General features: G+C 33.2%; 1 protein-coding gene across 1 annotated transcript; it reads right to left on the bottom strand.

Moving 5' to 3' along the window:
* Positions 1-2571: 2571 nt before the first annotated feature.
* On the bottom strand, positions 2572-4129 carry LOC120357604 (tigger transposable element-derived protein 6-like). Its single transcript, XM_039448445.1, has 2 exons — positions 2903-4129; positions 2572-2838 (listed from the first exon to the last, which is right to left on the bottom strand). Exons 1-2 carry the CDS (start codon positions 4127-4129, stop codon positions 2572-2574), a joined length of 1494 nt encoding a protein of 497 aa, XP_039304379.1.
* Between the last annotated feature and the right edge of the window lie 7812 nt (positions 4130-11941).

Below are 11941 nucleotides of genomic sequence, written 5' to 3'. Positions count from 1 at the left end.
CCATTGCTTCCTTTACAATCTTCTTTATCTTTTCCCATTCTTCTTCTAATGTGTCCAATTCCTTTTCTTCCAGCTCTTCCGTGTTACACAATTGCTCCGTCCTTTCTGCGTACATCTCCTTCGCCTTGTCATCCCATAGAATCGTTTCTATTTTTACTTCCTCTTCTTCCTCTTGTTTTTCTTCTGGATCCATTTCTTCTTCTCCCCCGCTGAACTCCATCTCCAACGGCATGTGGTCCGAGTCCACTCTGTCCCCTACTCTAAACTTATAAATTCTATCTCTTATATCTACGCTTACAATTACATAATCTATAACCGTACATCCTCTTACTCCTACGTATGTAAACTCACCCTCCCAATCTCCTTCCATTGTCCCATTCAAGATGAACCAGCCTTTTTCCGTTATCCACTCTACTATTTTTCTTCCTCCATTACCTATTACTTTATCTTTACTGTGTCTCTCTCCTTCTCCTATGTCCTTACCTCCTAGTTCTCCTATCCTCACATTAAAATCTCTTATTATTAAATTTCCTTCCTCCTCTTCTCCTATAAGTTCCTCTAACTTCTCATTCAAATCCTTTCCTCCTTGTGCTCCGTAAACTGAAATAATTCTCTGTTTCTCATTCTCCTAAGCTATCTCTGTCATCACCATTTCCTCCTTCTCTTTTATTATCATTATCCTATTCCTTTCTCCTATTTCCTCTTTCCTCTTGCCTATTATAAATCCTCCTCTCGCCCTTCTTTTGTTTTTTTCCTTCCTTGCAAAACTACAAATCCATTCATGCGATTCAGGCAACCTATCTTTCATGCGCTCCCATCCGCTCTCTTCTACCCAGGTCTTACACATACTGATTATCTCAAACTCTCTCACGTATTTCCAAAATTCTTTATCTTTGTTTCCTATTCCCGCCACGTTCCAAAATAGGCATTTTCTCCTGTTCCTCTTATTTATTACTACTCTCTCCCCGCGTCTCCCTTCCTCTTCTCGGCTTAGCTGAAATTCCGATTCTCCTCTCTTCTGTCACCTGCTTCTTTTTTCTCTCTCCTTTCCTCCTCCCTCTTTATCTCTTGCTATGGTCTCCATATATCTCCTATTTTCACTCTGCTGAATCCTATTTTTACTTGAACTCCTTTCTCTTTCTGCTCTTTCCACCATCTTTTTATCCTCTCCTGCGTTCTTCTCTGTTCCCAGCTCATGTCGTTCTCCAAAAATATCCTTTCTCCTTTTAGCTTTAACTTCGACTTATTAATCATTACTTCCTTTTTCTTTTCCTCGTTCTCCAGTTTTGCAATTATCACGGGTCCACTTACTCTACAGCTTATTATCTTGCAAGTTACTTCTATTTTTTCCTTTATCAAATCTTCTGCCCACTTCCTTCTTTCTAACCTGTCTTTCTTCACTGTCTCGGGCATGTTTACACCTTTTATAATAATATTGAGTTTCCTATCCTCCCAATCTCTTTCCGCTGCTCATTTCCTAAGACTACTTATCTCTCTCTCGCTTAGTCCGCTAGAATCTAAACTCGCCTTACTGACCGTACTACTCCTCAGGCTCCATACGCTTCCAACGCTTCTCCTGTTTTCTTGCTCTCCTCCCTCCTCCACGCTTGTCAAATCTTTCTCCCTTTCTTCCTTACAATCCTTTTCCATTTCATCTATTTTTTCTTCTAGCCTTCCTATCTTTTTCTCGCATTCTTTAACTACTTTCTTGAATTTTTTCATCTTTTCTTGATACACTTTCCTATCGCCTTTCAGTATTTTTAATTCCTCCATCATTACCTTAATTAAATCTTCTCGCTCTCCTTTTTCCCTCTCTTCCGAGAGTTTGAAAGTCACTCTCTTTCCTCCTTCTTTACCTTCACTTTTACCGACTGTAGTCAGTTTGAGCTGCTTCCCTACCTTACCGACCTTCTCGTCCTTGCCTAATCCCGACATTTCCTTGCCTACCTCCTCTTTCTATCCTCGCTTTAATCCGCCTTTTTCTCCGCCAATTCTCTCCACCTACCTTCTCCTCCAATTCCCCTATCTTACCTCTCTACCTCGCTAATTCTCGCCTCCTTACACCTGTATCTATCCTAATATTCGCTATTTCGCTTCTTATCTCACATCGGCTCACACCATGCAACCGCATACCTTCACTCAGCCTAACCAAGTCCTACATACTCGCAGTTTATAATTAATGAAACGACTAGAGCTTATTGGTCGTTAATCATGAACTGTAAGTACCGTCAAATGGGGCAATTAGTAACAAAAAAAAAGTTCAAACTCATTTCTTTCGACATTTTAAAAGGAGCGATATGCGGTTTGAAGCAGATTCCACATGATGTGAGTCTGAACTTTAGATACATCTGGTGTTTATATATATTTTTACTTATTATCCTATATTTTTCTTAAAAAAAGTGGTGTTTTTTGCAAAAGTCTAAAATGGGGCAATAAGTAACACGCATAGATTTATATTAATAGAAACGTAATTTTTATCTAGAACCCATTGGAAATATATTAAAATAAAGTATGTGAAAAAATAAATATGATAAAATAAATGAATTAAAAACATGGAATTTTATCTTAACCCTATGATGAATCGGAGTCCAAACAAGCGTTCACGTTTCTTGCTCTCAATGTTCGAGCTCTGGTTGATTTTCTGGAAGCCTGTGGAGCTGGTTCTTGCTGTTTTTTCGGTCTTCCACGCTTCTTAGGTTGGTTCCAGTTCTGTTGAGTGCCAGAGGTTGATGGCTGCGGTTCCAGCAACTCGGCCATCGCTTTTGGATTTAACAAATCTTCGACAGAAACACTTTTGCCCGCAGCGACTTTTTGCTTCTTTTTTTGTTGCTGTGCAGGCTGCTCGGTTGGTTGCAGCGATTGCATGAAAGCGATAAAACTGGTTGTGTAGAGCTTCTTCTACGTTTGGTCCGTTCTGGTGCGGAGTTTCAGGCGCTTTTGGCAGACGGCTCAACATCTCTGTTAAATTCAGTGGATGTATGCCGCATTTACGGAAACCACTGATGACATTTGCCTTAAGTGTTGGAGTCGCTTTGTCCATCAGCTTCGTGAGAAGCGATGGAAATACGCTTTTGGAAACCGTAGTAGCGATCATCCCAGACGATTTCTTCCAATCAGTGAGTATTGTACGCCAGTAATGCTTTAATGGCGCATACACGGCCACATCTAATGGCTGCAGTAGATGCGTGGAATTTGACGGCAAAAATACAAATTTTATGTAATGCAATTCGCAAAGGCGAATGACTTCCAGCGACAAATGAGACGACAAATTGTCGCCAATTAGAATTTTAATGCCGTCAAGGCGTCGAAGCGCAGGAATCACGATAGTTTTAATCCAATCTTCGAAGGTGACTTTATCGAACCATCCATTCTTCGTTCGGTTAAATCGCGTTTGTGGAGGCCCACCTGACATCCAAGAATCATACATATTGGTAGCCTTATACACGACATAGATCGGCAGCATTTGACCAAGAGCATTTCCACAAAACATTACTGAGTGGGCGGTTTTCGAATTGTTCATAATTCTTTCAACGTATTTCGCCTTTCGTTTGCACAAGAAATTTTGTTCACTGGGGTTATCGCTGAAATTTGTTTCATCATAATTGAAAATGTTTTCGACAGGAACTCCCTTTAATGATTTGGCTAATTCATCGTAATACTCCGTAACGATCTCTGCGTTCACGGCGGCACGTTTTCTTTTAATATTTTGGCACAACCGAAAGGTTAGAGTGTCGCGGTGGCGCTTCAAAAACCCACGCAAATAGTCAGTTCCTGGAATGTTGTTTGTAAATCGTGGTACTTCGATGTTATTATCTGCCAGAAATTGAAAAATCAATTGTTGCAATTCCAACATTGTCAACGGATATCCCCATTCAGCACAAATAATCAAACGTTTACAAATTCTGATCTCAATTGAATGTGTTAGTGCTGTGGTTCTACCTGCTTTATTTTGTGTGTCGGGAAATTTTAATCGACGATGAATGCTAACGTAATTTACTTTAAATTTGTTTGCTGCTTCACGTAGTGTCATATGGTCTTCCGTGACCGCCTTTAGAGCTTCGCGTAGCCTATCCAAGTCGACTGTCGCTCTGCCTCCTTTGCCGATGATCCTTTTGTACGTCCTTACCATCTGACAAAATGATAAATGTCACAACAGATATTGCAATCGAAATTACGTCATTTAGCGTTGCCATAACTCTCACAAACACGTGTTACTTATTACCCCACTTTCCTAAAAATGTTGACTTTTTTCACGTTTCACGTTTCACCAGACGCAAATATTATACTATCTTCATCAAATCCGTTTTTTTTTAATCACAAAGAAATAAAGAACAACGTATGGGTTTATGGTGTAATTCGTAACGCTCCTACTTACCTGTACAAGTAAAGTTTTTCAGATAAAATTTTTCAACAAAAATTACGTTTACTTTCATTATACAACAGATTAACTAAAACGTCATCAAGTTATGGCAAGTGTCACAGAATCCGATAGTCAGTGCTGCCACCTTTCGAAAACTGTTCAATTTACGAACATCGGATAACAACAACGTCGATAAAAAAAATCCCGAAACAGAATTTAAAGTGCTGTTACTTAATGCCCCAGTGTTACTAATTGCCCCATTTGACGGTATGTAGAAAGATAGCGACTTCTCAGTTTGGAAAATTTTCCCATGGACAGAATCAAAGTCCTTGGGTGTACATACGAGGGGCGGTTAATAATTAGTCGGCCTAGGCAAGAAAATACAAACTTTTTTCGGCAAAACTAATTTTATTTCTCAACATAATCTTTAAGCTCTACATTTCGTTCAATGATTCTCCAATTTTTCGATGCTCTCCGAATAATACGATTTTTGGAAATAGGCCTTTATTTTAGCAATAACCTCATTTGTCCTAAATTTGACCACCGAGCCATTTCTTCAATTTTGGAAATAAATAATAGTCGGATGAAGTCAAATCAGGAGAATATGGCGAATAAGAAACCAATTCGTAGCGCAATTCATAGAATTTAGCCATTGTGATAGTCGATCATTGCACAATTCGATTTTATTCATTTTTGTAAAAATGCAAAAGTTGTTTGCTTTTATTTACTGTCAAACACAAATTAAATGACGTAGCGGGCTGAAAATTGGAAAGCAGTCATTTAAAAGTTAGTATTTACGAATAACAACAGTGTTGTAATATTGGTAGGCGCCGACTAATTATCAACCGTTTCTCGTACATATTGCGTAAATTGCCTATCCGCATTATAAAAATATATATATATATATATATACAGGGTGATTATTAATGAATGTCTCCACTTTGTACTTTAGCAGCGTGATTTACCGACGGATACGTATTTCTAAAATATTATATTAGAAATTACAAATGCGTGTTCCTATGGTAAAAAGTAGGTACAACCATTAATAATCACCCTGTATATATAAATTATATATGTCACTCCGCGTTACTAAAATACATGTGTAAATCCGCGTTTCCAAAATATGTTTGAGATCCGCAACTCCAAAGTATCTGTAAATGTATTGTTTGCACGCGTTACAAAGAATTTTTATATGTAAGCAACTATTGTTAACTCAATAAATATCATATTAATTCATTAACTGCATTCGATGCTCGTTATTCGCCTTTCCTCTCACTCGAATTAATTTTTGTCATCCGTCACGCATTGACAATATGAGCCAATTTTGCGCGATTAAAAATACGGTTTATTTCAGGGTTTTACAAAAAAAAGATTAGAAATGTACATACATATTTGGTGTTTTTTTGCTTTTCTTGAAAAGGTAATTTTATTTCTTCTTATTACGTCTATCTTCTTGCGCGTGATGCTTGATTTCTAGCAATCATAAAGTAGAAACACAACGATTGTTTTTCGTGTTACTCGTAATTCGTGTAGAGATACGGGCTTCGTGTTTATTTAGCACGAGACACCACTGTATCTCTTGATCATATGTAAAAAGGCATTAGGGGAGACCGGGGCAACTCGAAAAATGGAAATATCTTTTTATGGATACATATTAAAAATTTACTTTAATTACTGTAAACGCGTCCTAATGTAATGATGTTGCTAACAAAGTTTTGTTGGTAACGGCGACGTATTGAAGTCATAGTAGTGAAAAATGTGTTTTGCGACAGTTAAAGTATTTTCTGATAGTCAGTATTTCTTCGAGATTTAAGTAAGATAAATAAAATTCTCTTTAAAAACTTTGAATGTATCGTGTCCAGTTGAATGTATTTGAAACATTTCGTGTTTACTTTTTGCTGTGTGATGTCTATTTTTTGTCAATCATACTCAATAATGCACACAGTTGATGTCTGGGACTATTCGAAACACCAAACGTTGAATCGTCGTTCGGACAATTTTTTTCTTTCATAATTGCGTCCCAGGGATGGGCATGATTGACATTTAATGATTGACGATTGGTGAATAAAAATTTATTCGTTATTTGGCCTCTTGTAAATGATAAATAAAAATTTATTTATTCAGTTACTTATTGTAGGCATATTTCTGTTGTCGAGCATGGCACTGTCGATCACAATGCCGTGGGCACATTTCCATTGCCAATCATGTTACGTACAGAGGAGCACAGCGTGATTTCCGAGACTGTGATTGGCTCTACGGGATTGCATGATCGGCCCTGATTTGTTATTGTCATTGTACCCTTACGCGCGTTTTGAGAGAACCCCGAATTTGACGCGCGATTCGGCAGTTCTACCGGAGCAGCCTACGAGCACTGTACATATTAATAATATTAATATAATATACGGACACTTTATACGCAATTGACGACTTGGCTCGCGTTAATTTGCCTACTGACTATCCATCTTATGGACCATCCTTGACAAAAACCCCTGTAAATAATAAATAAAAATTTATTCGTTATTTGGCCTCTTGTAAATAATAAATAAAAATTTATTTGTTATTCAACTACTTGTGAATGATGAATACAAATTTAATCATTATTCAGCTAGTTGAAAATGTCGAATAAAAATTTAAACGTTATTTAGTCATTCTTGAATAATGAATAAGCACTTTTCCTTTATTCAATACATCTTGAATAAGAAACAAAAATTTATTTCTTTATTCAATTCTCTTTGAATAACGAAATTAACGACTGAAATTATTATTATCTCGTTATAGTCACCAGGTGTCTTTTGGACCCCATGCTAACTTTAAGAGTACACCGTACAGACCATTCAAAATCAAACAACCTTCTATGAAACTAATTTTTATCTGAAAGTATATTATCTTGAGAATACATCTTTAAATTTTGGTTGAATTATCTTAAAAATAAAAAATTTTATGAATATTTTTGTAAAAAAAGTCAAATTTTGCAGTTTTTTATTTATTTTGAATTTTTTCATTATGTTAAATTTTAACTTAAAAAAATTATTGGATAATAAAGAACAGACTTCAAGGTATGTCCAGTAAAATTTTTGCGATAAAATTTCAAAGAGCTAGCAAAGGTGTATGTTACTTGCACACCGTTCACATGCCCATAGACCACTCACACCAGTAAAAAATCTCTAGACATCGGCCGCTGTGAGTGGTAGTGGGCAAATGAACGGTGTGCAAGTGAACTGCTCCTTCTGGCAAATAGCAACTGATTTTGTGCAGGGGAGTCTCTAGTGGATCCCATGTGAACGTTATGTTATTATCGGAATTGTGACCATTACGGGTTATTTTTATTCTATAAATTCTGTAATAAATGTAATAAATGTATCATATTAAAAATTTAAAAAACTATGTTAAGCAATAACATTTTTTTCAAATGCTCCTTTACATTCTTTAATTATCAGTAAAATAATTTTAAATTATTAAAATATATATGGTCAGTTAATGCTAAGGTAATTATTTGTTACAAACAAAATTATAAATTAATCTTTATTCGTTATCCAGTATTTATAAAATAAAAATAATAATTTTATTTTATTTTGTTATTCAAAGAGAACTAAATAAGAAAATAAATTTTTGTTCCTTATTCAACATTAAATAAAGAATAAGTGCTTATTTATTATTGAAGAATGACTAAATAACGTTTAAATTTTTATTCGTCATTTTCAAGTAGCTGAATAACGAATAAATTTTTATTCATTATTTATAATAGCCTGAATAACAAATAAAATTTTATTAAATATTTACAAGAGGCCGAATAACGAATAGATTCATCATTCACAAGTGGCTAAATAACAAATAAATATGTATTCATTATTTACGAGAGGCTATAAATTTTTATTCATCACTTATAAGAGGATAAATAACAAATAAATTTTTATTCATCATTCACAAGTGGCTAAATAACGAATAAATTTTTATTCATTATTTACGAGAGGCCGAATAACAAATAAATTTTTATTCATCATTTACAAAAAGCTGAATAACGAATAAATTTTTATTCATCAATTTCTTATTCTTTAAATAAAAAATTATTCAATAATGTTCATCCCTGTTGCGTCCTATGTATCAAATACACAATTTAATACTCAACAGATGTAATTACACGAAATATGAATAGTCCCTGACTTGTTCCGAAAACGCTAAACAATAAAATTCTCTATTGTGCGTTTGTATTCTTTTATTGTATGTAACACTTCTTCATAATACTATATCCGTTTCTGAATAAAACAAAATTTTAACAATAGCTTTTTTTACATTTTTTTTTCATCTTAAGACATAAATTTCAGAATATTTTCGGACTAGCTTCGAATTCTCCCGGGATCGGGGTTATTTGAAATATTTGACATTGGTAGACTTTTTTATAAGTACTTTTTATATGTACAAAGCAAGTGCATTTCTGTGTTCTATCTATAATGACATTGTGAAGGGGAAGATTCAACATTTCAAACCGTCCAATTTTTTTTTAATGAATACAGGATTCAGGAGACACAAAAGAAAAAAAGATCTAACGAATAGCCCCGGTCTCCTCTCTCTCTCTCTCTCTCTCTCTCTCTCTCTCTCTCTATATATATATCTCTCTCTCTCTCTCTATATATATATATATATATATATACTGTGAGAATACGCAATGTATGGTCACCATTACTGAATGTAAAGTAACTAGAATACTCTAAGTTTCGTTTCTATGTTATTCATTTTGTCTTTGCTTTTTTCCCCTACGTGACGCTGCCTGGTTCTCTTCACGTTTTGTCTCTCTCGCAGTCTCTCGTTTTTCGTCCCGCGTGTACTGTTTGAATAAACAGTTCTTTGTCCTCCTATATAATCGCTTACTCTTTATTCTAAAACCCGTAATCTCATCGATATATGTATAGGGGAAAGTAGGGTTATTGTACGCACTGGGTAATTGTACGCTTCGTGGTTTGGCACCTTCCCGATGAATAAAACTTATATCACGACGATATTTGTAGGCTGAAGGCATTTTTTAAATATATAACCATACGTTATATCATTTAAAAACGTAGTTAATTTAAAAAATAAGAAAAAGTAAAATCATGATTTTTCTTGCGATTTTGGCGTTCAGAAAATAAGGCAATAAGTCTGTATTTTTACTTTATTCGTTTAATTTTGTTATACCTAACAAAAGTACGTTTTTTCCTGCGTTCTTTGAGCTATTGTTTATTAAATTTAATTAAATAGTCATCCAGTAATTGTTTATTTATCAAATCAAGTCCGCCGTCGACAATTTTACGCATCCATCTTGAAAGGCGTGAGACCACGTGAGATCAACTATAGTGCCACTAGTACAGTGTAGTGCAGTGTAGTGTAGTTAAAAGAATGGGCTATAACCTCATTTTTCCTCCGCGTCCATTTATCCAACCGCACGTACAATTACCCAAGGCCCGAGAAATTTTTTCGTTTAACCACTTGCTTCTTTTTGCTGAATATAGCATTATCAAATAAAAAATTGTTCAATATGACAATACATAATGATAAAAAAATGTTTAAAGTTTCTATTTCTGTACTCGTATCGATTTCAACTTTAAAAATCACTTCACTGCGATAAATTTCCCTTAGGTGCGTGCAATTTACCTACTTTCCCCTACAGGGTGATTATTAATGACTGTTTCACCGTTTTACCCTAAGAGGATAACATACCGACAGAACACTGTAATATACTCAGCGCTCGTTAGATGACAGCTGCGCCGAGCAGTGCCGAGTGATACGTACGTATAGGCCCCTGCTAAAAAATTTTTCTCAGATTACTTCTATATAATTTTTCAAAATGTCTGTATAATTTTATAGTTTTTTCAGACTTTTTTTATAAGAATTGGAATACTTTTTATTAGATACTTTTATTAAATACTTAGAATGTCTCTATCCTTTTTTATTCCTATTATTTTTTGTTGTATAATTTCAGATAAAATATTATAAAATTTAAAGTAGTTAAAAGTATTTTATAAAAATTATAGGATGAGAAATCTCAGAACATTTCAGAATTCACACGTATAAAAGATTTAAAGAGAAGACGTACTCTTTCCAAGTAATTTTGATTATTTCCGAAAAATGTTCCAATTTGTACAAAGATTACGAGAAAGACTTTTATAAGGGATGTTTTCGAGAAAAATATAAAAAATTATCATAATTATGGAATCGCTCTGAAAAGTTATGGTATTTTTTTATTTCTTGTTGGAAAGAGATTTAAGAAAATCTAATTATCATCATTTTTATACATCATTTTTATATTATGCAAATATAAAATGTATTTAGTATTTTAAATTACGTTATTACGTACTACGTTTATTTATTAATCAGATTAATAAATAAAAGTAATAATCTAAGTAATAAATGCAATATAACGGAGTATGCACAGCTTTCCCTGGAGAAACTTTTATCATAATTTTCTATAAAAGTTTTCATAATGTGTCATGCCAACAATTTATAAGTAATTGTGTAAACTTGTGTAAAAAGTTTTTCAAATTTTCTCACATTTTTCACTAAAACATAAAATATAAAGCTTCATAATATCACAATAAGATCAGAAAACAATCCCATAAAAAATATAAAAAAATTTTTTAATTTTCTAATATTTTGACACACTTTTCCAAAAAAGACATAACATAAGAAATCACATAATTTCTCAAAATATTCGTATGTAAAGTTATGTGAAATTCTTCAGATTTTCTAACATTTTTTAAAATCTTTTTCCAACAAGAAATAAAAAATAGCATTACTTTTCAGAGCAATTCCATAATTATAAGAATTTTTCATATTTTTCTCGAAAATATAATAAAAGTTTTCCCTAATAAAAGTTTTTCTCGTAATCGTTGTACGAATTGGAACATTTTTCGGAAATAATTAGAATTACTTGAAAAGTGTACATTTTCTCTTTGAACTTTTTATACATGTGAAGTCTGAAATGTTCTGAAAGTTCTTATCCTATAATTTTTGTAAAATACTTTTAACTATTTTAAATTTTATAATATTTTATATAAAATTATACAACAAAAAATAATAGAAATCTTAGGATACTTCATAGTTAACACATTTAAAAATTTTGAAAAAAGATATAGACATTCTATATATTTATAAAAAGTATTCTAATTTTTATGAAAAAGTCTGAAAAAACTATAAAATTATACAGACATTTTGAAAAATTATATAAAAATAATCTGAGGAAAATTTTTTAGCAGGAGCCTATATGTATGTACGTATCACTCGGCACTGCTCGGCGCAGCTGTCATCTAAGGAGCGCTGAGTATATTACAGTGTTCTGTCGGTATGTTATCCTCTTAAGGTAAAACGCTGTAACAGTCATTAATAATCACCCTGTATATATATATATATATATATATATATATATATATATATATACATATATACATCTCAATCAGCACACGATATTTAAAAAATGTTTTTAAAAACATTTAAAAAACATTTTTAAAAACATTTATAAAAACATTAAAAATAATGGATTAAGTGCCCTTTTTTTCATTAAAAAAATGTTTATTTTAACATTAAAAAAAAATGTTTTTCAAATATTATAAA

Source organism: Solenopsis invicta, chromosome 4, assembly GCF_016802725.1.
Source record: "Solenopsis invicta isolate M01_SB chromosome 4, UNIL_Sinv_3.0, whole genome shotgun sequence".
Lineage (NCBI taxonomy): Eukaryota > Metazoa > Arthropoda > Insecta > Hymenoptera > Formicidae > Solenopsis > Solenopsis invicta.
The sequence above is the reverse complement of the archived record's forward strand: the minus strand, read 5'-3'. Positions and strand labels throughout refer to the sequence as shown.

Bases quoted from the DNA above. Each gene is read 5' to 3' on its own strand.
- LOC120357604 (XM_039448445.1), bottom strand. From the start codon at position 4,129: ATGGTAAGGACGTACAAAAGGATCATCGGCAAAGGAGGCAGAGCGACA. The intron at 2,839-2,902 runs GTAGAAGAAGCT...CCAACCGAGCAG, and splicing joins CGCACCAGAACGGACCAAAC to CCTGCACAGCAACAAAAAAA.